At 32.6% G+C, this 22744-nt stretch overlaps 1 protein-coding gene across 1 annotated transcript; it reads left to right on the top strand.

Annotated features, from left to right (window-relative positions):
• The first annotated feature begins 282 nt into the window (after nt 1-282).
• LOC125066574 (A-kinase anchor protein 200) lies at nt 283-21572 on the top strand. Its single transcript, XM_047674706.1, has 7 exons — nt 283-421; nt 5827-6010; nt 6673-6867; nt 8332-8454; nt 17893-18267; nt 19771-19848; nt 19928-21572. Exons 2-7 carry the CDS (start codon nt 5840-5842, stop codon nt 19958-19960), a joined length of 975 nt encoding a protein of 324 aa, XP_047530662.1. The 5' UTR covers nt 283-421; nt 5827-5839; the 3' UTR covers nt 19961-21572.
• The last annotated feature ends 1172 nt before the right edge of the window (nt 21573-22744 follow it).

Genomic DNA, 22744 nt, shown 5'->3' with positions numbered 1-22744 from the left:
TAATTATTAAGCACTCTTATTTACAAAACTTATTAGTCTTATTATAACTTAGATCCTTAGATTACTGAATGACCTATTTATTGTAATAACTATTTCTATCGAATGTAATCTATAATATAGCGAATGTAGAATTAGTATCATTATTATAAATTAAGATATAATTATAACAAGCTAATATTAATATTTTGAACGCATTACTTATTTTTTCAATATTGTCAGTATGTAAGAATCATGTTGGCTATACTGAAGCGTCTTAATTCTACCGACCAATAGAAGACTTTCAATTTTGAATTTGTTCTCAGTGGGTGGAGATTTCGTCCTGTCGCCATATTGTGAATGCCTGTGAGTGCTGGAAGTGAATAAATTTGATAATTTAAGTGTAAATTCTTTGTCTTCATATTTTGGATTAAAAAGTCTAAAGGTAAGAATAAAATAAGGTTAAGTTTTTGTCATAAGTTTAAAAAATTTGATAGTTAAAATAATATTTTATGAATGATGCCGGCGGTTTGATATAGTCGAACGTTGATTTAAAATAATATGTTTTAGGCATTTTATTAAATAACACACAGTCTTCAGTATTTAAAACGAAAATTAAATTTTATTTAAAATAATAGATTATCAGATATTATATGAATTATTGAATAAAAGTACCTAATTATGCTTTAAAACACGCTTCACTACTTTACATTTTAAATTGCTTTATGATATACAAAAATTAAATCGATAAATGTATAAGTAACCTATTTTTTAAGTCACCTAGACAATTTTATGACGATCAATATTCTTTCATTTCACACCAAATGCATTTTTCCGGGTAACCCATTCTTCGTGCATTCACTAATCGAATCCAACGATGAATCATCAATGTAAGTGAACCGACAATCTCTAAACAAAGGTTTTTGTTGCTATTCCTTCATAAATAAGGTATTTATTTTATTCGTGACATTAAAATTAAGGAATACATTTTAATTTAACGGTATGGTTGTTTAAAATTTTTGGTACAAAAAAATGATTTTATTTAATGGATTTTTAAATCAATTGTATTTTTCTAGCGATGGGGAATGTGACATATTTGTTATATGTTTATTGCACAAAGAGAAAAATATTACAACCATTGCTTCCTTTTTAAATTTGAAGGGGTTTCGGGTCTTTCAAAGATAACAGGTTACTATTATTATAAAATCGCCGAACACATGTGGACCACATATGACATAGACACACCCATTCCACTCATTCCATTATAAATGGTACACTGTGACACTAAATATTTCACGTTTTTTAATTTTTAACTTGTATTGACTTTAGAAATATAGTGTAAAAGTTTTTTTATTGTAATATTTCACCAAACATAATATATAGAATACTAGTTCACAAAAAACTAGTATTCATTATTTTTTTTAAAACTAGTTTTGAATGAAATAATATTTTTAAAGTGGTATAGTCTAGTAGTAGCATCTAAATCAAATCATATTAATTTAGATTTCTTCAAATTTTAGATAAGGAATATTTTATGCTTATTTTTCCATAATCTATAACTGCCAAGCTAATTTTAGAGCCTTTACAAAGGCTTTCTGTAAGCTGTGCACAAAGGCTGATAATTGTAGACTTTTTACGAAAACTACGTGATAATTCTAAAACTTCATACACTATCTTAATTTATTAACATTTTTTGAATTTCTAAAATTCGCAATGGTATGGATCGGGACACGATGAAAGATATTTATAAGGAGTTGCAGTTTTATGACCACGATTTATTTATATTTTAATTTTGTAAAATAATTTGCGTTATATTTTCTTTATACGATAACCAAAACTAGTAACGGTCGGGATAGAATTGTACGGAACTGAATATTCGATAATATTTAGAGCGCTGTGCACATTATAATATTGCATTTTGCAAATTTACATTTTTCACGTATGATGCGTCATGCTTTAAATGGCGAAAAACAAAGACTGTTGAAAAGAGGTCAAACATTTAGTCATTTTTCGTATAAACAACATGTGCTGTTACGGTCTTTTAAAGAGATTAATACGACACGGTTTTGGAAGGAAAGGTTCTACTGCGAGCAAGCACGTAAATATATGTATATCTTTACACTTATCTTGTCACTTAAGTAAGGTAAATAAATATGTATGGCTGGATTAAAAAAATTATAATCATCATCTAAAATATTGACAACTTTTGACATGTATATTTCCAAAAATGAATATTCGTTAGGGCTTAATTTATGTACATATTTGATAATACAACTGAATGTCGAATATAACACGTATGTTCGAACCGTCACTATTATAAATACAGCTTCACCCATAAACTTTGTAAGGGGCTGATTAGTTAAGCAATGTTGTCTTCTTCTTTCGAATGTTAAATCAATGATGAGTGAAAGAGAGAAATCAGTGTTTACTAAACATGCGATATACAAAGTAAGGAAGGCATTTTTAAACAATTGTAACGATTTCATGAGTATAAATGTCTATTTTGATGCCAAGTTTAAAGTTTGTAAATTATGTTTTAAATATTAACTCTATTTATCGACTTAAATATAATTCATAGATGGCTTACGATGTATTCAAAATGAATACTGTCACTACTTATACCTAGTTCGTTACTATAATTGCAAAATCCATAGCGTCTGCGAGCAAAATGTATTCTTGTTATTATTTAAAATGAGTTTATGAAGGGAGATAAGACCATATTATCCGTCTAAGGGCCTAGCCTTAAAGATTGTCTTCGGGCGCATGTTTATATCGCTCTTAAATATAATCACGGCCGAGTAGTTGAGTTGTTGACCTTGAATAGGTTGGAGTCAAGGTCGTAGTCCAGCACTGGTGAAGTTAAATAAAAAATAAATAACTAGCCTAAGTGCCTCCTATTGTTACATAGACGATAGGTTCGGGATGACGACAAAAAGTTACATTAGAGAGGGAAGGACGGAGGTCGTTCACCCAGTAGCGTGAAGTTAGTTGATATGATGTAGTGGCTTTACAGTCGGTCATGTTAAACAAACGCTATACTACTATTTGAGATTTTTTATTGAGAAACAACACTTCAAGTTGCGCTTTGTTTACTTACGTGTGTTCTATATATTGTAATGTAAACAATATATTACATAATGTTAGCAGGCAAATAATGTATCTCATTGCGTAAATATATGTCTTTGTTGTTTCTGTTTATTTTTGTTGAACGTCTAGCAAATATTATTGACAGCAACAATTTTGTTTAAGCAATCAAGTGTGTAATGAAACATCTGAAACAAAAAAACTATGATAATGATTTAATATTGTGCGAACGGGAACGTTAATTCTGTACATAAAATTATACTAAGTAGCAATATGTGTAATGTTTTAATTGTTAACTTGCAATGTGGATCATAAAATAGTTTCGTCGTTTTGTGTATTTAAATATTTAACAAATATGTTTCATTAATTTAAGGAATATGCTTCATTCAATCATAGAAAGAAAAAAATTACAACTTACCACGTGAAACAAATAATGACAATTAAAGATATTTTCATCGTGAATCTTTGAGTCGTAAATAATCTTTATATAAATATAATTTACCGTAAAAGTGCTTCAAAGGTCGCTTTCTATATACGTTTTCATGTCTTACTTACCTAAATGAATGGCCGTGTAAAATAATACCCTCGGTGCTTCGTTTTTTGGCTGTTATTACGCCATTTTATTTTATTTGCGGTTATAATCATCAAGTCGTGATTTAAATTGCTAAAAACAATGAGTTGAAGAAAGATAAAAGAATGTATTTTTCAAGATGAAGCTGAAACGAATGAATGAAAATGTCTGTGACAGTAGTTATTTCCCGACGCGATGAATCACATAATGATAAAAATAATCATTTATTGGCGTTTTTTGAGGCTTAGTAATTATTTTTTAAGTAAAAAAACATTCTTTTACAACATACATTTATTGTATTAAAACGTAATGTTAGTTAGTTATATTTAAGTTATAATATTTTTTAGTAGTTAGTTAATATAAGCTGATTGAGTCCCCTTTATTTAATCATCTTTCAATAGATGTATATTTCACAGAAAAAATAACGAATGATACTCGATGTATCAATTTAAGAGGCAGAATATCATAACAATAAAAAGATCACAATTCTTTTCCAAATATCTAATTTGGTTTCAGAGTGTCAAAAAAAGTATGGGGACCATTTTTTTTTCTAAACAAGTAATCGAAAATAACGTAATGTAATGGCTATCTATTGAAAACTCAAAATATCGTAACAATAAGAACGATCTCAATTGTCAAAAAGTGTACAACTTCTTTCTCCATATCTAATTTGGTTTGAGAATGAGAAATAAATTATGATTACGGGTCCCCAACTTAAATGTTTATTTTCTAAGTTTCCTTAAGTTTATATAATATAAAACCTGACTACAAAAAGCACGAGACATTATTATAATTTTATAAATTCGGTCAGACTCGAAGCATTTGGAGTTTAATTGTTGCTTGGCGTACTGTGCAAGTCATATCGGCCATTTTGGATTTAACTTCAGACATCATAAACCCTAAGACACGCGAGTCTCTTGAGACGAAGCTAACGACACCTCATTTGTCAGAAAAGGTATTTATCGTTTAAGCTACACGGAGACAGATACTACAGATGAATGCACTAACATACATACATGCATTCATTTCTTTTAAAAAGTAAAACAATAGTCTTGACTAACTCACAAAAATCATTTGTTGTAGGCGCATCTAGCGCTCGTATGCTAAGGGACATTAAAGCGAGCGAGTTGCATCTTGATACTATTTCGGTCGTTAACATTTATTTTGAGTTTTGTTCCCAGCACCCTGACCTATTGACGATTCTATAATCGGCTATATTAGCTCTTCTTCTGCTGCATCTATTTCCATCTATCGAGGATATCGTTAACATTTGTTTTTATATTATAAACACGATTGGAACACGGTTTTTCTACCTCAAAAAGTAGGAAACAAAGATTTCGATATTATTTTTTTTTCTTAGAAAATAGTTTTTCACTCTTGAGTAGTTTAGTGTGTTGCAAAGTTCATGTCTTAAGATAAAATCATAAATTTAATTCCCTATGTGCCGGTAATTACATAGATTCTTTCACCCTTTAAACCGGAACACAGCGACACGCTAGAACATGATACAGAGTTATGTTTGACGATTTGGAATAATTGACAAGTGGGTGACCTAACATGACCTCAACCTGACGGGACTGCGCTAAAGGTAGCTGCCAATTTACGCTGTGATGTTGGGATATTGTTACGGATTGTTAAGTTAGTAGTAATAGTATAGTCGCTTTAAAAGAAAGTAATGAGTGAAGATTATTTTAGGGGTCATTAGTAAAGTAATGCTGTCTTATTCTTCCATTGTGTTATCAATGCTTACAAAAAGAAGGAAACTTAGTGTTCAACTGAACACTCGATGAACGTTGGTCATAATAAGACAGTAACATTTTATAAAAAATTTTACGTGATCTTAAAAAAAAATTGTACCTACTTTGAACATTTTATTACAAAATAAGTCGTTAAAAGCCCCGAACATATTATTTACTGTGTGTTGCATAAGCTGTATTATTTTTTACTTTTATTATTGTCCGTTTGTTATTAAGAACTACAATAGCCGTTCATATTGATAACCCCGTATTATTCATATTTATTAGACTGCGGTGTATATTACATTTGAAATATAAGTCATGCGGTTAGTCAGTGATATTAGTCGTGTTGGATTTAATAAAAACGCTATACACATTACATATTGCCTTTCAAATCAGATCAGGGTAGTTTAATTGTAGGTGAAGATTGATAAAGTAGATATTTGTGTTTTAAACCAGGCTATCAGCTAGTATGGGTGCTAAGCAGAGCAAGCGCTCGGTGGACATTAGTGGTAAGGAGGCAGAAGGAGCCGGGGAGGTGGCGGCGGCGGGCGCGGGCGGCGAGGGGCGCGTCGAGCAGCTCGCCGACGCAGATGCGTTGAAGCCGCAGCTCAACGGCGATGCACACATACACGAGCCTTCGGTTAGTTCGCCACTATATGCATGTTTACCTTATAACGGAGAGAGTCGCGGCCTCGCGACCTGTTTCGATAATCGAATACATATTGATACGTATATGCCAGGCCAATGTTGAATATTATTATTAACATAAAAAATGAAGTCACCGAAACTAAACCTGTATAGATAATCATTATGTTTAAATTATAATACGATATGACAATGTAACTAGCATGAATTACCATTTCGACTAAAAAGACTCATCCGAATAGAATACAATTCGTAAATTGAGTGCATCTCAGTGCATTTAAATTGTCGCTCATCAACAATGTGCTGTGTACACAACACAAGCCATTAACCATAACAATTAAACCATGGGGGCCACCTAAATATCACAATTGAAAATTTATTGTTCGACAATACACTGACCCGCATATAAAGTCGCACAAATTGAAGCTTGTTCCATCAGACCCTAAAAATAATCATGGAAGAATTTAGTTATTAGTATTACTTCTCGTGGCATTGTTACAGAATAGATAAGGGTGTGTTATATTGGTAATGGAATGCGTCGTTTACCTTTTTGAGATCGCAATAACGGAATGTTAAGTAAGACATACCGAACTCGTCACTACATCCGGTCGATGGATATTGTTAAAATGGTTATCTACATTTTATATTGTATTATAGGACAAAGAAAAGCAACTCGATAGTGGAACACCGGAAAACGAAAAGGACGCGACTACTGAAAAAGAGGGTAAAGAACAAGAGGAAGAGAAAGAGAAAGAATCGTCGCCCGTAACAAATGGAGACGCCGAGCAGAAGGAAGAGAACGGAGAGTCCACCCCATCGCCAGATGACGGCAAGAAACCCAAGAAGGAAAAGGTAACGGTCACGTTGTGTCATGTTGTGTATGAGCGGTGTGGAGGAGCCTGTTTGAAATAAAGCTAAAAATACTCGTGTTAAAACATATAACGTCAAACATGATAAAATTAACCAGAGCTTGTCGATTCCATATTTTACCAACATCTCCAGCTATTAAGTTATTCTGTAAAAAGTTTTTCCTCCAAGGCAATGAAACTCGTTACGTTATTATTTTAGCATCATTAATAAGAATAGCCGATACTGATTATACTAAACGAGTTCTATTGTAACACGCCTTTTTTCGTTTTAAAGATCATATATGGTTCAAAGTATGACCATGTTGTCTTCACAGCCTACCGCTTGGTTTAACGTGTAACACGACTCTGTCTCATATTTATAATCTGCAATTTTAATTCTATATGACAGTTATTGCTTTAGAATGGTAGAGAATGTCTTCTAAAATATAATACTACTAGTGTAGTGTATTAGAGATCGTTGTTTAAAATAAAATACAAAAAATATATTTTGTAAGCACGTAAACAATTATTTATGTCAATAAAACATTACAGCTGTAAGTCTTAACAAGTAATATATATTAATGTTGCTATTAATAATCTTATAATTTTCTATAGATGACATTTATAAATATTACTAGCTGTTAATTCTTCTTCTCTTTCGCTTCGCTAGGTATTTAATAAAAAAAGCGGAAAGGATCAATGGACTTGAAAAAATTTATAGCCATTAACAGCCATATATAACCATCTAAGGGCAATTCCGCCTCGATTGGACATAGTCTCATACCGATACGTTCAGTAGTTACCACGTGATTGAAAAAAAAATCTCTATGAATATAGAGATAAACGAATTGGATGTTTTGTAGCGAAAAATTTATGTGAATTAATTGATGTAACTTAAATGCTTAAACAATGTCAAATAGAAAAAAGGCTTATCCGTATATCCATATCACGAGCACGACCTATTGATATTAATTAAAAACTCTTTTAACAATTTGAACCATTTTAACTTTTAATTATTTTTGTTTGGCATTTGGCCTTTCAGTCGGGCGCAGCCGTTATTCGTTGATTTATTTGTGTGCGGCTCTAAGCTCGTGTTTCCTATTACAAGCATTTCAATATTAGATTACTTATAGATTACTTTTAGCAATCGCTTATTTAAAACGGAATTATTAAAATTATTAATTACTTATAGCACGCGATTCATAAATTAGGTTTACCGTAACTGGATATGTTAGAATGACCAGTGGCTAGAACTCTTGCATATTGACCGATGATCGTGGATTCAAATTCCGGCCAAAACTAACAAACTTTTACTTATTTTTTAACCGACTTCAACACAAGAAGGATTATCAATTCGGTTATACTGTTTGTTTTTTTTTTGCACGAATGCTTCTCATGGGATCTTTGCCCAGCGGTGGGACGTTAATAAATTGTAACTGTATTGTAACGGTGTGTATGAAATTAACAGGTCAAGAAGAAATGGTCGTTGAGATCGATTAGTTTCAGCCGAAAGGACAAACCGAAACAGGAGAAGAAACAGAAAGAGGAAGAGCCCAAAACGAACGGTGAACCCGAAAAAGTACCCGAGGAGGTGAGTTATGCTAACAAAGTTGTAAATTTTAAGATTAGTGATTGTTGTATTTTATTAGTAGGTTCAAACTTCAAAATCAAAGAGGTAGTTAAGATAAAGAAACCTTTATACAACTTAACTCAGTACTTATATCCACTTTAATTTTACTGCCAATGTTCCGAAAATCCGTTTACATTTAAGAAGCCAATTTTTCGTGAAACTATTATAAATTTCATAGATTGTTCATATTCTCGACCAATGACATCGCGTTAATTCGATACCTATCTGTCTGTCGTTTATTTGGGTTTCACTCCTCTGGTGATGTGAAATGACGACGTCGACTGCTAAAGTACCGCTCGTCACGAGAATCTGATCTTATTAAAGTAGTTCTACAGCTAAAAAAACGTCTTGGAAAGACGTAATCGTACTCAGTTTAATACTGAAGATTAAATTCCTTCTTCCTTGTGATGGCGATGTCTGGAACAAATGGCCAATAACCCTGAGTACATTGAGAAAGGCTCGCTTTTAACGACCAGTATTGATCAGTGACTGTCAATGATTATAGTATAATCAATAACTTTCTACTTCGTACTACATCTTATTCGTATTCCGTCAACGCGGTCCGCACACAATGCGGCGAAGGCGGTGAACACTCGCCCCTCGGTTGCCGACCATCCATTATTGTACTCACTTGGCCTACTTTCGACGTGCGAACTCTGTTTATACTCTGATGTGTTGTTGTATATTTTAATTGTTAGCATGTGGTCGTAATTGAACCTTAAAATTGTTTGGATAATTATTCGAGTCATCGACCTAGCCGGAGAAACTCCGAGACGATGTGCGTTGTGAAATCACTTATTGCAACTATTCAACGCACTTTACGGATATTTATTTACAAACAAAAACGATTCCTGAAGAGATTGTTTGATTAATAAATATTTCGCAATACAATTTAATTGTGATCGCGTTAATATTTGTCGTTTCGGTTCAACCTTGCGGCTTGACCGGCTAGGAACCGGCGATTTCTATGACAAGTATCTATTGCGACGTAGCTAGTGCATTGCACCCAAACCGGAGCGACGCGAAGAACAATGCACATTATAATTCAAAGTGGTGCTATATCCGCGCTCACCAAACGTGAGCCGACATTGTCTACCGGCTATCGACGTATCATGCCATTGTAGATACTAATTCATTGATGACAAACGACTACCCATACCATATAACATACCCAACTTATTATGCTTGCGTTCTTTATTGGAATTCAGACAACACAGCTGACTAATTCATTATTGAAATTTACAAATCAAATTAACGAGTAAAATTCTAGAAGGATCTGTCAAGACAATTATCAAGGTTTTTTTTTATTAAATTTGGATGTGAATACTAAATGGGTCATCACATTATGACAAGTGGTCATATAACGACCACTGCTCGATAAATTGTCTCTTTATAATAAAGTGACTAATCCATACACCATCAAAGTGCCGGCAATCATGTGAGCCTTGTGTTTAATTACACTGGCTCACTAAACCTTCAACCCGTTAAACATTATACAAGGTATACTACATATACACTGAATGGCGATAGAATAACTTATGAGTGGGCGGAGCCTACCCAGACGAGCTTACACAAAGCGCTTCCAGCTCTGCAAAAGTTCAAATTTAATTTGGTTATAAGAATTGACTATTAAGCTATATGTATTATTATATGAATGACACAAAGGGTAAATATAATTACTGCTCAGCATTTTAGCCTCAATCTTCTAGAGACCAATCAAGCGCACCACGTGTTTGTTGTAGGGTCATTAACTCTGATCTCCCACCACGAGATTTTGATACTTTCATCAATAAGTAATCTTTACAGTTAGACTATATTTAGACAAAATAAACTGTTGGTTTGATTTCTCCTAACTTATTTATTCGTATGATATTGCAATGAAATATAATATTACTTTATAGGATATAACATGGTTGTCCGGAGTAAATCGGTTCCTTGCTTAGCATTCAAACTTGTTTGTGCAAAATAAAATTAGTAGTCCGTGGCAGGTTTTCCGAGGCCTGCAGTGGGCGCTTGAACCGAAGGCCGCCTCTTAGATTGGTTAACATTATGACTTTTTTATAACTTTTTCAGTTTTCATTATTACTGAACATGTTTATATTATTACATGAGAAATGAAAAAAAAAAACATGATTCGAAAAAAAACCGTTACATAGAAGTGTCACATCTGTTTAGTTTCGCTAAATATATTTAAAAAAACCCACCACCACATTCGTTCATTAGGCATTCTTAATGGCATTAAATACCTAATGTCAGCGATCAAAAAAAACACCAGAGCGATATCTATAAATGGAACCAGTTTATATCGAGTCAGTGCGTATATAGTATCGTGTAGACAATGGTATGCTTGTATTTGTAACGAATACTTGTATCAAAACTCGCTACCGGCAAAGTAACTTGAAGAGCGAAGAGTTCATGTTGCATGTTTACCAAATGGCCGACAGTACATCTATCGTATTTTGATAATACTGTCGCTGAATAGAGCTTTGGAATAACAAGGAAGGATTTCATTTCCATTTAATACATGCTTTATGTTCTTGTGAGAATGTCGAGCTCTATCGTCTTGTTTATTGTTCTAAATTGATAATTCTGATATATCGTCTCATTACCAAGTAAATATAAAAGGCTTAATGACAGTCGAAGTGATATTTTAAGTACCTTTATCTGTTAATTATACATAAACATCCAATTAACTTAATATACATTTATTGAACCGGACAGGATACTCTAAGAATAAGATTCTTTCTTTTTGATATTTCATTTAAATACTTTCAGCAACATCATATTCAATAACTATGTTATAAATTGTGCCCGTAATAAATATCCGGTTCCACATAAACTAGTTATACTGAACTGATTTTAATCGTTTTTTTTTTAATAATTGAATCTCGACTTTAGTGAACTTATGTAACGAAACTTTATATAGCTTAACATTTATTTAGCTGAATGAATTTAACCGAAGTCGGGTCGAGTGGCAGTTGTTATTATTTATAAAGGTCTAGTCTTTACGAAGTGAAGGTAACTGGATACGCATTCAGAGCGATTGGTGTAATCGGTGCCAAGACAGGGCGACAACCTCTGATAGCGAACTCGGACAACTATGAGTTACATGATAGTGCGCCCGAGCCGGCCGAGATGCTACTGCTATCTCCACCGTTATTTATTGCCTATGCAAATTATACCCGTCCGCCGGTCACACGACGCTGTCTGCAATATGACCACTTATGTCGTTAATATCATTTCTAAGGTTTCTTGTTAGGTTCGGAGTAAGCTCACATTTATTCATGTACCTACGTATATACATACGTGGATGATTAACATCCGAAATTTGTTCAAAGGAGCACCCTTACACGGGCCCGATTATATTTAGCATCTTGTTTATTATTAATGTTGGGTACTGCTTCGCGTCTTCGTGAATACATGATTGTGTGTAGAAAATTTAACATCAATGTTTGTTTGAAAGTGTATTTAAAATTATTAATCGTATTAGTGTATTTTATTTATTACTTGCATTCTGTCGTGGCTTCGTTGCTTAGAAAAAGTTGCCGAACTGTTGGAGAAAACAGACGTCATTTGATGATTTTCGTGTTATGAGTGGACTGTCGGCCCGTGACCACGACAGGTGCAACTCTGTAAAAACGTCGGGTAAAATAATACAAGGAAGGCATCATCGAAACCACGGTATTTATATAGCTTCGAAAATTGGCTTTATTTTATTACTTAATATAATTTACCACAGTTTGAGCCTTGCCCGTGTTTATTGAAAATAGATTTTTGCAAAATTATCAGACAAGATACTCAGCTAGATCAGACTTTTCAAAAATGTAATAACTATATTTCTATAGTTATCAAAATAGAGACTGTTTGTATACAAAAAAAATAGCAATGCCTTAAATTTATTAAAGAATTATTAATTTTCACATTTACCCCTCCATTTAAGCTTAAAGCTTGTGTTAATGTGGGACCGACAATAGCCCAAGGTGTCAGGATCGATGCTGCGACTTTTTACATCGCTTAAACCATTACATTATTGACGCTTTTGAATTTATGTTTTGGGTAAACTTAGTTTTTTTTTGTTTAGATTTCGGAATACTACAGTGATTTTTATTATTCGTTATTTCTTAATATTATAAAATGTTTTTTTCTATATTCGCCGTTCTATTATGATATTGCTGACTCACTAACAGTTTACCGTTATCGGAAAAGTTACCGCTCATTTGGAACATTGAATACTGAAATTAGCAAACATTTTCTCATTGTGACTCGCTACATTCACGGTACACAATGCATGTCAATTATCTAGAGTAGTTATGAGCCGTTTTTAAATGTTAAACATTTATTTGTGTCACTTAAAACGATCATTTCAGTTCTTAGAAAAACTGTTATCTGAAACTAAATTGAAGGTCGAACTGCATAATTTGCATATTTCGTTAAAATAAAAGACATAAATTACGTTATCGGAACTTCATTGTTGTTTTATTTCAATATGAAAGTGACTGGTCGTTCTTGAAACGTAAGAACATCAGAGAGGACACACCGATGTCAAAAATATAATATCTTACCGATAATAATAAATACGATCGCCTTTCCATGATGGTGTGCAGCAAACTTTCACTATCCGTTTCCTACTATACAGCAATAAGTAATTGCTAATTACATCTTTAGTATTTCTTAAACTAGGAACTTAGTTTGAAATATTATTTCATTGGGTAACTATTGAGTTACGAATAGATGAACGGAGTTTTTCTTTTTAAATTAGCTAACTATCCACTAACATTATGCATCAGAGAGATTGAGTGTAATAACAATTTGTCACTGATCGTCATGTAAGTGCTTGGGGAGGCGGTTTTTTCAGACTATATTTAATAATAATATCTCAATATGAACAAAATACAACGTATTGGTATGAATGTTCTATAAAACATAAGAAATTATGTTCTATTTTCAACATACATATGATGTTTGTAAATATTACTAACCGCCGTTATAATTTTAAAACAATGTCGTGATAATGACCGAAGCAGTTTGAGCGACCAGTGATATAGAATAAAAAAAAAAAAAAACAATTTATGTACATGAATCTGTTCAACAATGCCAGGTAGCTAGCTTCCTGTGCGTGCCGTTCGGATGTTTGCCGTACATATTGTGTTCGTCTCGGACACTGATTTCGTTCATCGTTTCGACCTTTATTGTACAGTTTGCCCGGTTAAAAGTAATTAATTATTATAGATAGTTAAACAACCGTCAAAATAAATAACACTTCAATTAGCTTTTAATATTTATTATTATTTTAACAATTATTAACATTATCTAATTGGAAACGGCTTTTTCTTTGAGTAGTAAATTAGTTAAGTGAATATTAATTATCTAACAAATTGTTACACTTAATGGTATTTATATATATATGCCCCGGAAATATCATTTAAATGCGATTGTACTAAAAACTTTTCCGTTCCGATTGGCGCGTTGACAACTGTACAGGAAATCCTAGTTTGGGAATGTGTGGATATATTTATTTAATTGAGCCGCTGCGAAGGTTCCCGCGACACCCGCATAATCTTCATTGAGTTAATTCGTACGAAATAACTTTAGCAATTCGATATTTCTTGAACTCATTGAAATAAACTATAAGTGATGTTTCTTAATAATTTATGTATAAAATATGGTTTTCTATCAATTGTTTATCGAAAAAGGACCGATTCACATTGGGAAAAAAATGAAACGAATATAAAAAAAACTTAATTTTAATTAAATTTTTCACATGTTTTTGCGTTTATATTAATGAAACATATAGCAAGTTATGAAACCGGCATGATTCATTCGATGTCCATACACAAAGTGTAACTAATAAGCTAGCTAGCTACCGTTTTGTATACCGACATGTAGGTACGTAGGAACGACGAACCACCGTAATCTATTGTTATTTAAGGATCTCGGTAAATGTATGATACGAGAATACAAAATAGGGGTAAATGAAATGAGTCCTACAATTACTATTCAGATAACACAGTAAACGGTTGTTATATTTAAAAGTAAACTTATAGAGAGAAAACGGAATATTTTTCTTATTAATAAGTTATTTACGGTGGAAGAATTGCTCGTCATCTAGACTATCGCTCAAACACGGAAACTAATTTATTATATATCACCTTTCATATTAAAGACATTAAACATATCTAACAGTTAATGAAATATATTTAGAAGATTACATCGTCAACAAATCAAACAGCAATACTTAGTATTGTGTTCCGGTTTGAAGGGTGAATGAGTCGGTGTTACCACGGGCACAAGGGCACTTACATAGTTCCCTAGTTTGGTGGTGCACTAGCGATGTAAGAAAGGGTTACTATTAGTAACTAACTAAACTAACATTGTAAATGGACACAGTGGCGATACCAGTAGTGACCAAATGTTAGGTTCCCCATTTGACCGTCCCCCTAATTTAATTACTTAAAAAACAACAGTATTGTATATGGTTATAGTCACATAATTAATATATATAGCAATGTACATGCAATGTGCATATTAGTTTATATATACGTTTACGAAAGCAATCATTCTTACTTAGCAATTTTATATTTTAAAATATATACAAACGGCATATGTCCAGTAACGCTAAAATGTATTTTGGCAAGTTTAAATTTGTTAGAATTTAGTTTCTGTGTGCTTATCAGTAAATAAAAAGTTGTATATATTATTACTGACAAAGAGTTAACTATTTTTAAGATTTGGTGAAACTTGTTCAAATATGCTTTTAAAAGTATTTTGATAATTATTCAGTTCGTATTTTTCGATGTCCTAGGTAGCAATTTTGAAAGAGTTTTTTTTTTTTGTAAATAATTATATATTTTTATCGAAAATGCTGCAATATTAAATGCAATACAGCGGACGGCCACCCGAAAAAGACAACCGCCACTAAACATCGCTTAATAAAACAGTTAATAGCGGATGATGTCCGAAAAACTGCCGTGCAAATTAATAATGAGTTACAAGAAAGTTTTGGCTTAAACATTCACGTTTCACCTTTCACGTTCAGGATGGTCGTGGTGTGATCGAAGAAAATGTAATTTAGTTTAATCTGATGGAATACGGTATGCAAGACGTCCTATTAATTGAAGATTAGTTCTTCGTTTTGGATGTTGACCAAACAAGATATTTGGGTAATGCAGGTGTTAATATTATTATTTTTTGAGGATGTTTTTCGAACCACGAAATTGGCGCTTTAGTTATAATAATAGGGACTATGGATCGTTTCTTGTATGCATATACATTAAATAATAATAACTTTCGAGTAAATATCAAGTTACTAATCTGAGCTTGTAACGAACTTCATGAATTTTGGAAAATTGGCTTCACGTATCACTATCAAACTTTTAGATTGACCAAGCCAAAGTGCCAATTTAAACACCATAGAACATTTTTTTTTTGTAATAATGTACACCTACCTTTTTTATTTTGTATAATGTAATGAAGTATACTTGTCAATACTTTAGAGCGTTACTTGTGTATGCTGTTTAGGAGGTGATAGGTTAAATGTTATCTATGTTATCTTCTTCTCGAATGTCAAATTAAAGAAAGAGGGAAATCAGTGTTTCACTGAACCGCTAAACAACTTTTATATGTAAGGTCGGTAACCACTAAGTAAACAAATATTAACTATATTTGATCTGTAGTTAATAATAAGCAATTACAGTTTTACAGTCACATAAATTTAAGAGTCATACATATACACAGTCAACATAAGAACGTAATACATAACGTGATTCACTTGTCAATGACTAATTTCCTAGAATTTTTTCTTAGTCATGACCTATGTGGGAAATGCTTATAGAAAAAAAAACTGTGACCGTATTAAATTAGGAATTACCGTCCATTTCTGTGTAGCTTTTATAATTTCGATATTTTTAATGATATAATATTTATAACGATATATACAATGGCAGGAAAATGTCGTGAGTGAACGCGCGCAAAAGCAAAACTTAAGCCGATCTTGGATACTATATCAAGTAAATATAACCTTGTATAGATCTGTGCATTTGTGCAAGCCGCAACGCTGTGGTTACGCGTGTAATAAAATAAATATGAAATTGTATGCCTTATATAGAAAAGTTACATAGAGAAATTGTTAGTATACAATTAATCTCGTTTAATTTGGGAATGATTGATATTGTTTAGGTTAACGCATCCAAACGAATTATAATTTTATAACAAAAGCTTAGGTATATATTTTTTAGTGAAAATGAGACAACAATTATCCTCCTAAGATATCCTCGAAATAAAATGTACCTAAGTACTTAATTAGAATAAAACCAATGATAACGTAAGGTATAAAAAATGTTTGAATATTTTTATATTAGGGCGATAGAATCACAGACAGACCAAAATTTTTTGACTGCACAACAACCCCTTTCTCACTTTTTAATTTGTCCTTCACCTCATTTCATACATAGTTATATAGTTCTGTTTTATAAATTGTTTTTTAATAATTATAATATTCGAAGGAATTGCAAGATAGTGTCAACCCTTATTGTCTGTAAGATAATATCATAGTCATTGAAGGGTGAACGTATGTAAGTCTCTGGTTACCAAACCTAGCGATATAAATGTTCTGGTCAAATTGATTACGTCCTCAGTCATAAAGTAAACTCTGTAAAGTATTGTAATTGTATGTTTACATTAATTTTTAAATAAATATATCATTTACGTAAAATTATAATGGCAGACGATAAGGTATTAACTATTTTAATATTATTTGTACATAACATAACATAAGCAGCCCGTAAATGTCCCACTGCTGGGATAAAGGCCTCCTCTCCCTTTGAGGAGAAGGTTTGGAGCATATTCCACCACGCTGCTCCAATGCGGGTTGGCGGAATACACATGTGGCAGAATTTCGTTGAAATTAGACACATGCAGGTTTCCTCACGATGTTTTCCTTCACCGCCGAGCACGAGATGAATTATAAACACAAATTAAGCACATGAAAATTCAGTGGTGCCTGCCTGGGTTTGAACCCGAAATCATCGGTTAAGATGCACGCGTTCTAACCACTGGGCCATCTCGGCTTATTATTATTATATTATTTGTACTTATGTTTATTAATTTTAAAATTTCAAGCTTATTAAACCTTTGCCATTCTCTCTTTATCATTAGTGGAGCATAATTTGACTAAATTACTTGAGATCTTATAAACTTTTATAATTTGAATATATTATACTAACCTGTAATTATTATGTTCATGCTGGAAATAATTGCCATTATCCTCAAATTATACCATAATATATCTAATAATGTTCTCCTGATTCTATATGCATCTAAACTAAACTCGTTTCGGTCTTTACTTATTAGACAAATACTGCCTGAAATAACTGACAATAAATGTATTTATTCTATTTTCAGATTGCCGAGACACCTGACACAGAAAAAGTTGATATTGTCCAAGAAGATAAAGCTGAAACAGAGACCAAAGAAGAAAGAACCCCTGAAACACCAGTAACCGAGCCCATTACAAATGGCAGCAGCACTCCTGAAACACCAAAGGAAGAATCTCCTACTGTTGATGAGCCAATTGCCACAGTAACTGAAGAAAATGATAGGCCAGAGCTACCTAAAGTTGAAGTAACAACGGAGAAACCCTCTGTCAATGGTCTCATCGCAGAAGAATCTAAAATCGAAACTCCTGTAGCAGTAGAAAGTGAGAATAGCAAACCCGAGGAACCAACTATCGAAAAGACTGAACCCGTTCCAGCTACTGAAATTCCTGTCATAAATGAGGTTTGTGTTGAAAAAATGCCTTTAATAGAGCCTACGCCTCCACCACTCCCCGCAAATCCTCCCCCTTCTTCGGTGGTTTCCTTTGCCGCGACCACTATGGCACCGGAATTGACAGATGCTTCGCTCGCTAATAATGCCGATATAATTTCAAATGCAGCTCACAATGAGACATCCGACACTAACACAGAAAAAACGGAAGCAATTCCTTCCGACATTGAAGTCGAGTCCCAACAAAATTTAACGAACGTAGTGGAAACTGTCGAGACATCAATACAAATTACAGATTCTTCAAATGAAACACTTTTAAATGCTCCTTCATCAGACGTCCAGTTTGAAAAGACGGAAGAAATTATTTCAAACGACATTTCTCATGAATCAGACCATGCTGAAACAAATGTTCAAACTTCGTCAATATCTGACACTGACATTACAAATGATGCTCCAGTTGAAATTGATGATTCCGTTCAGAAAGACACAGATAAAGTGCTTAGTGAGAATCAAACCGATCTTGTACTTGACGTACAAGTAGATAGTGATAAAACTAGCGCAAATGAGGAAAACGTAGAAAAAAGTGAAGAAGTCATAAAAAATGAAATTATTCCTGAAAATATGGTAACAGATTCAAATGTAGAAAATCTTAAAGAAAATGATGAAATTGAAAAGGAGAATCTTTTAAATGAATCGAAAACTTCCTTAGGGAAATTGGAAACAGTCGAAACTAACGACGATGAAAAGGTCATCATGAACGGTGACTCGAAATCAGTAATCGAGGATACTGCGGAATCGGTTAAACCGATAGTAACACCAGAAGACTCCATGCCTCCTTCACTGTCGGAAGCGATGGAGTCGTTGCCGCAGGGTGGCGGAGACGCGGCCAGTAATGACGCGTCAGAGTCGTTCCCGCTCCCGCCCAGTGAGCTCTGCCGCTCGGAGTCGGACATGTCGCCGCCCGACACGCCCGAGCCGCCCGCGCACACGCATCAGGTGAATACCGCCGGATAGTCTTGCTCTAGTAGAAGATTAGTATCTTATTTAAGGAGGTTTTGACATTCCGTTGAAAAATGTTGTAATTTAGTTAATATCCAATTTTTCCAGCATGTGTGAAATATCAATAACTGAAGAATATCTGGATCATGACCGTGTCGATGTAGAGACTGCCGTCTTGATTTGCAGCTCGTCACCGCGCTCGTTGCTTTCCTTTCCTTTTCCTGTCTCTCGATATGCTTTTTTTTATAAACCCTTGCATGTAAACTAGCTTGTGCTAATATTAATTTAGATTCATTAATTCAGATCTGATTGTAATAAAATATAAATTTCTTATGTTAAACTCAGAGTGATAATATATTTAGCGTTTGTTTTTTTCATAATTAATAAAAAAGTGCTTAATGAATTTTATAAGATCAGTTATTGATCTTAGTTTTTTTTGTAAATATTGTCACCGTCATTATGGCGTCGTATTCAATGAATAAATTTAAGTAATATAAAAATCTATCATAATTACAGGAAGTTATTTCAACATCTGATAAGATGAAGGAACTAATCCCAGAGGTCCCCACCATACCAGAGCTAAAAACCGAAATGGTAAGATTTTGATCCTTTGAGTTGAATATAATATAATATGAAACTAGTAATTGTATTAATTGCGTGTACTTTGTTACAGGAGACGACGACCGATGTGGCGGTAGCTAATTAATAGCCCCGCAAAGAGTTTCACATACAGCAGTCCACAAGACGTATGTCTAAAAATGAGCCTTTAATTTATTTCCATTAAGTATCGCGGTGTGATATCGAACTAAGTTCGATTACAATTTCTTACGTCAAATATGAGAATTTCAATTTTGAATAAGACCTTACATCTAGAACGAGTATAGTTTAAGTTTAGCGTGCTTTGCTTTGTTAAATTAAGGTTTTATATATATTTTAATTCGCTAGAATGATCTTTTACGATTTTATACAATAACAAAGTTATATAGGCAGTATACGGTGCGATAAGTTGGTGCCATTATTACAGGGGTATTAGTTATGTCGTCTGGCGTGTGACTCGCTCCTTAAGAACTTCGCAATTTCTATTTGCTCTTAGAAAATTTTTGAACATTTTGTAATATTCGTATGATAATTGGCATTCAGTAGCATAAAAATTTTACTAGTACGTATAAATAAAATTATCTAGTATTTAATCATACGAGTTACAACAATACTTATTACATTTCAATGTAGTTTCCACGAAGGATTTTGAATATACCGTTAATCGATGTGAATGTATGCATTTGTTGTATAATAAAATATCGATATATAACAAATACATGTTTACTTGCCTCACAGTTTCGATCATGTTACAGCTTTTACAATGAGGAAAGCTTGAAACATTACATATTAAATACAAATATTGATAATTAAAAAAGCGTTACTCGAAAAATATAAAAATATTATAGGTTTTAATAATGAGACACTATTATGTATATACGAATAATTACGTTTTCATAAACTTATTTTTCTTAAATTCTATCGTCGAATTAAAGTTGAAATTTGCATTTGTATATTGTTATAAGTGATATAAAAAATTAATTTCATTTAATTCTTTAAGTATATTTTATGCACCTATGTTATTATTCTACTCCTTTAATTATAAGTTGTGTAAATTTGGATCTGAGCTCTCTTTCTAAAGCGCACGTGTGAAATTCAACTCCAGTATATTTAAGTCGCTCTTTCGCCTAGTGAGATACGGTAAGATGTTAGGCATTTCGTGAAGAAATTGTGTTACTTTATACATTTAGGCGTGGATATTTTTAAATAAAATTGGACTTAATATTCAGTGGCCAAGTTTTCGATTTATCTATACATTTTTATGCATATACAAACCTACAATCAATTATATGTACTATTTAGATGTGTAGTATTTGTAACGATTTAGAGAAAGCAGTGGGTATTGCTGCTATTAGTAGTGTATTATTTCACACTTATACATACGATTAGACTATACCTATGTAAGGTTTTATATTACTGTCGTTTGTCGATTTGTGTCCAACAAAATGATTTCCTAAACATTTTTGTAATTTTATACATTTTTTATAAAATTTGAAGTGACACATCTGCATGAATGGAGGACGGAAATACTTCCTAACATATTAGCAGTTAATACGAGTGAGACATTCCATATCAAATGTATTTCCAAATAATTCCTGAACCTATCGTAGACTGAACATTTTAATATCTTCGAATCCGCTAATTTATATATAAAAAAAAAATTAATTGTTTCGGTTACATTCCTTGTTAATTGACTGATCATAAAGACGAAATGATTTTTATAGGCTTACTGGTAGTTAACGTATTATTATTAATAAGTGACTAGTTTTTAGAATTTATAAAAACTAACCTATAGAGTATTTTTTAGAAATTACGTTCGCTCAAAATTATTAATAGTAAGTTAGCGGAAAGCACAAACCCTAAAAAAACAATCCCATCGAACTGCTTCATTCACCTAATACATGAAATTTATATATATATATAATGCAGAAGTGCCAATTCGAAGTATGTATATTTTATTATAATGCTGAAATATTATTTGTATGTTGTCTGCTCATGTTACTATAACTGTACCTAAAATAAATAGGAATTTAAAATTTGTATTCATTGAACATTTTTATATAAATATTTTTAAGTTCTATTTTACCGAAATTTAATCTTGATGTGTGAATGTCTCTAATCAATAAAATTTAAAAATACATATCCGATTTTTATTTACCTCAACTTCCTTTTCTTTTCCTGTAACGTATCGACTCCTCAGATTATTAGATTACCTTATCGAAAAAAACGACTTATCAGGAGAACCAAAAATGAAACAAATGGAGTTTATTTCAACACAAAATATTGATGAGTGGACACACGGAAAATAGTCATTTCAACATATGCAGGTTTCCTGACGATGTTGCCTTTCGACATACAAAGTATAGGTAATCGCGATTTTTATTTAATATATCGGTTAAAAAATAAACTAAATTTTAAAATGTATGACCGTTTGTTTATTATAATTTCGATTAGGAGTGCTTTATAAATTCAGTCTAATAATGTAGTTACGCTCGTTTAGGTATCTAAATTGAAAAGTATATAATTTTTAACAATATTTGTTAACCCAAAGCAACAATTTGTTAGTGTTAATTACGTAACGATCCGATATCCCATTTCTGTTGACATACAACTAAATACCATTTTTATCCTAAGAATGAATTACATTTTGAGATATACCTACGTTGCAAATAAAGGATTCCATATTGGGTGACATGTGGTGGAAGCGCATATCTGAAGATATGAGTAGGTAGGGAAGAGATGAATGTGTGAGTATCATAACTCTTTACCAAAATGGCAATTGAAAGAAAGAAAGTAGGTGTATACTCTTTTATTATATATCGTTAGACTTGAAGTGATAAGATGAATGCCGATTCCGTTGTTGTTTTGGCAAAAAAGTAAATGGTTTTTTTTT

This window comes from Vanessa atalanta, chromosome 9 (assembly GCF_905147765.1).
Source record: "Vanessa atalanta chromosome 9, ilVanAtal1.2, whole genome shotgun sequence".
NCBI lineage: Eukaryota > Metazoa > Arthropoda > Insecta > Lepidoptera > Nymphalidae > Vanessa > Vanessa atalanta.
Note: the sequence above shows the minus strand (reverse complement) of the source record. Positions and strands in the feature narration are given on the sequence as shown.

Coding starts and splice junctions, on each gene's coding strand:
- LOC125066574 (XM_047674706.1), top strand. CDS start 5,840: ATGGGTGCTAAGCAGAGCAAGCGCTCGGTGGACATTAGTGGTAAGGAG. Junction 8,455..17,892: donor CCGAAAAAGTACCCGAGGAG/GTGAGTTATGCT, acceptor TTCTATTTTCAG/ATTGCCGAGACACCTGACAC. Junction 18,268..19,770: donor AAATTCCTGTCATAAATGAG/GTTTGTGTTGAA, acceptor TCATAATTACAG/GAAGTTATTTCAACATCTGA.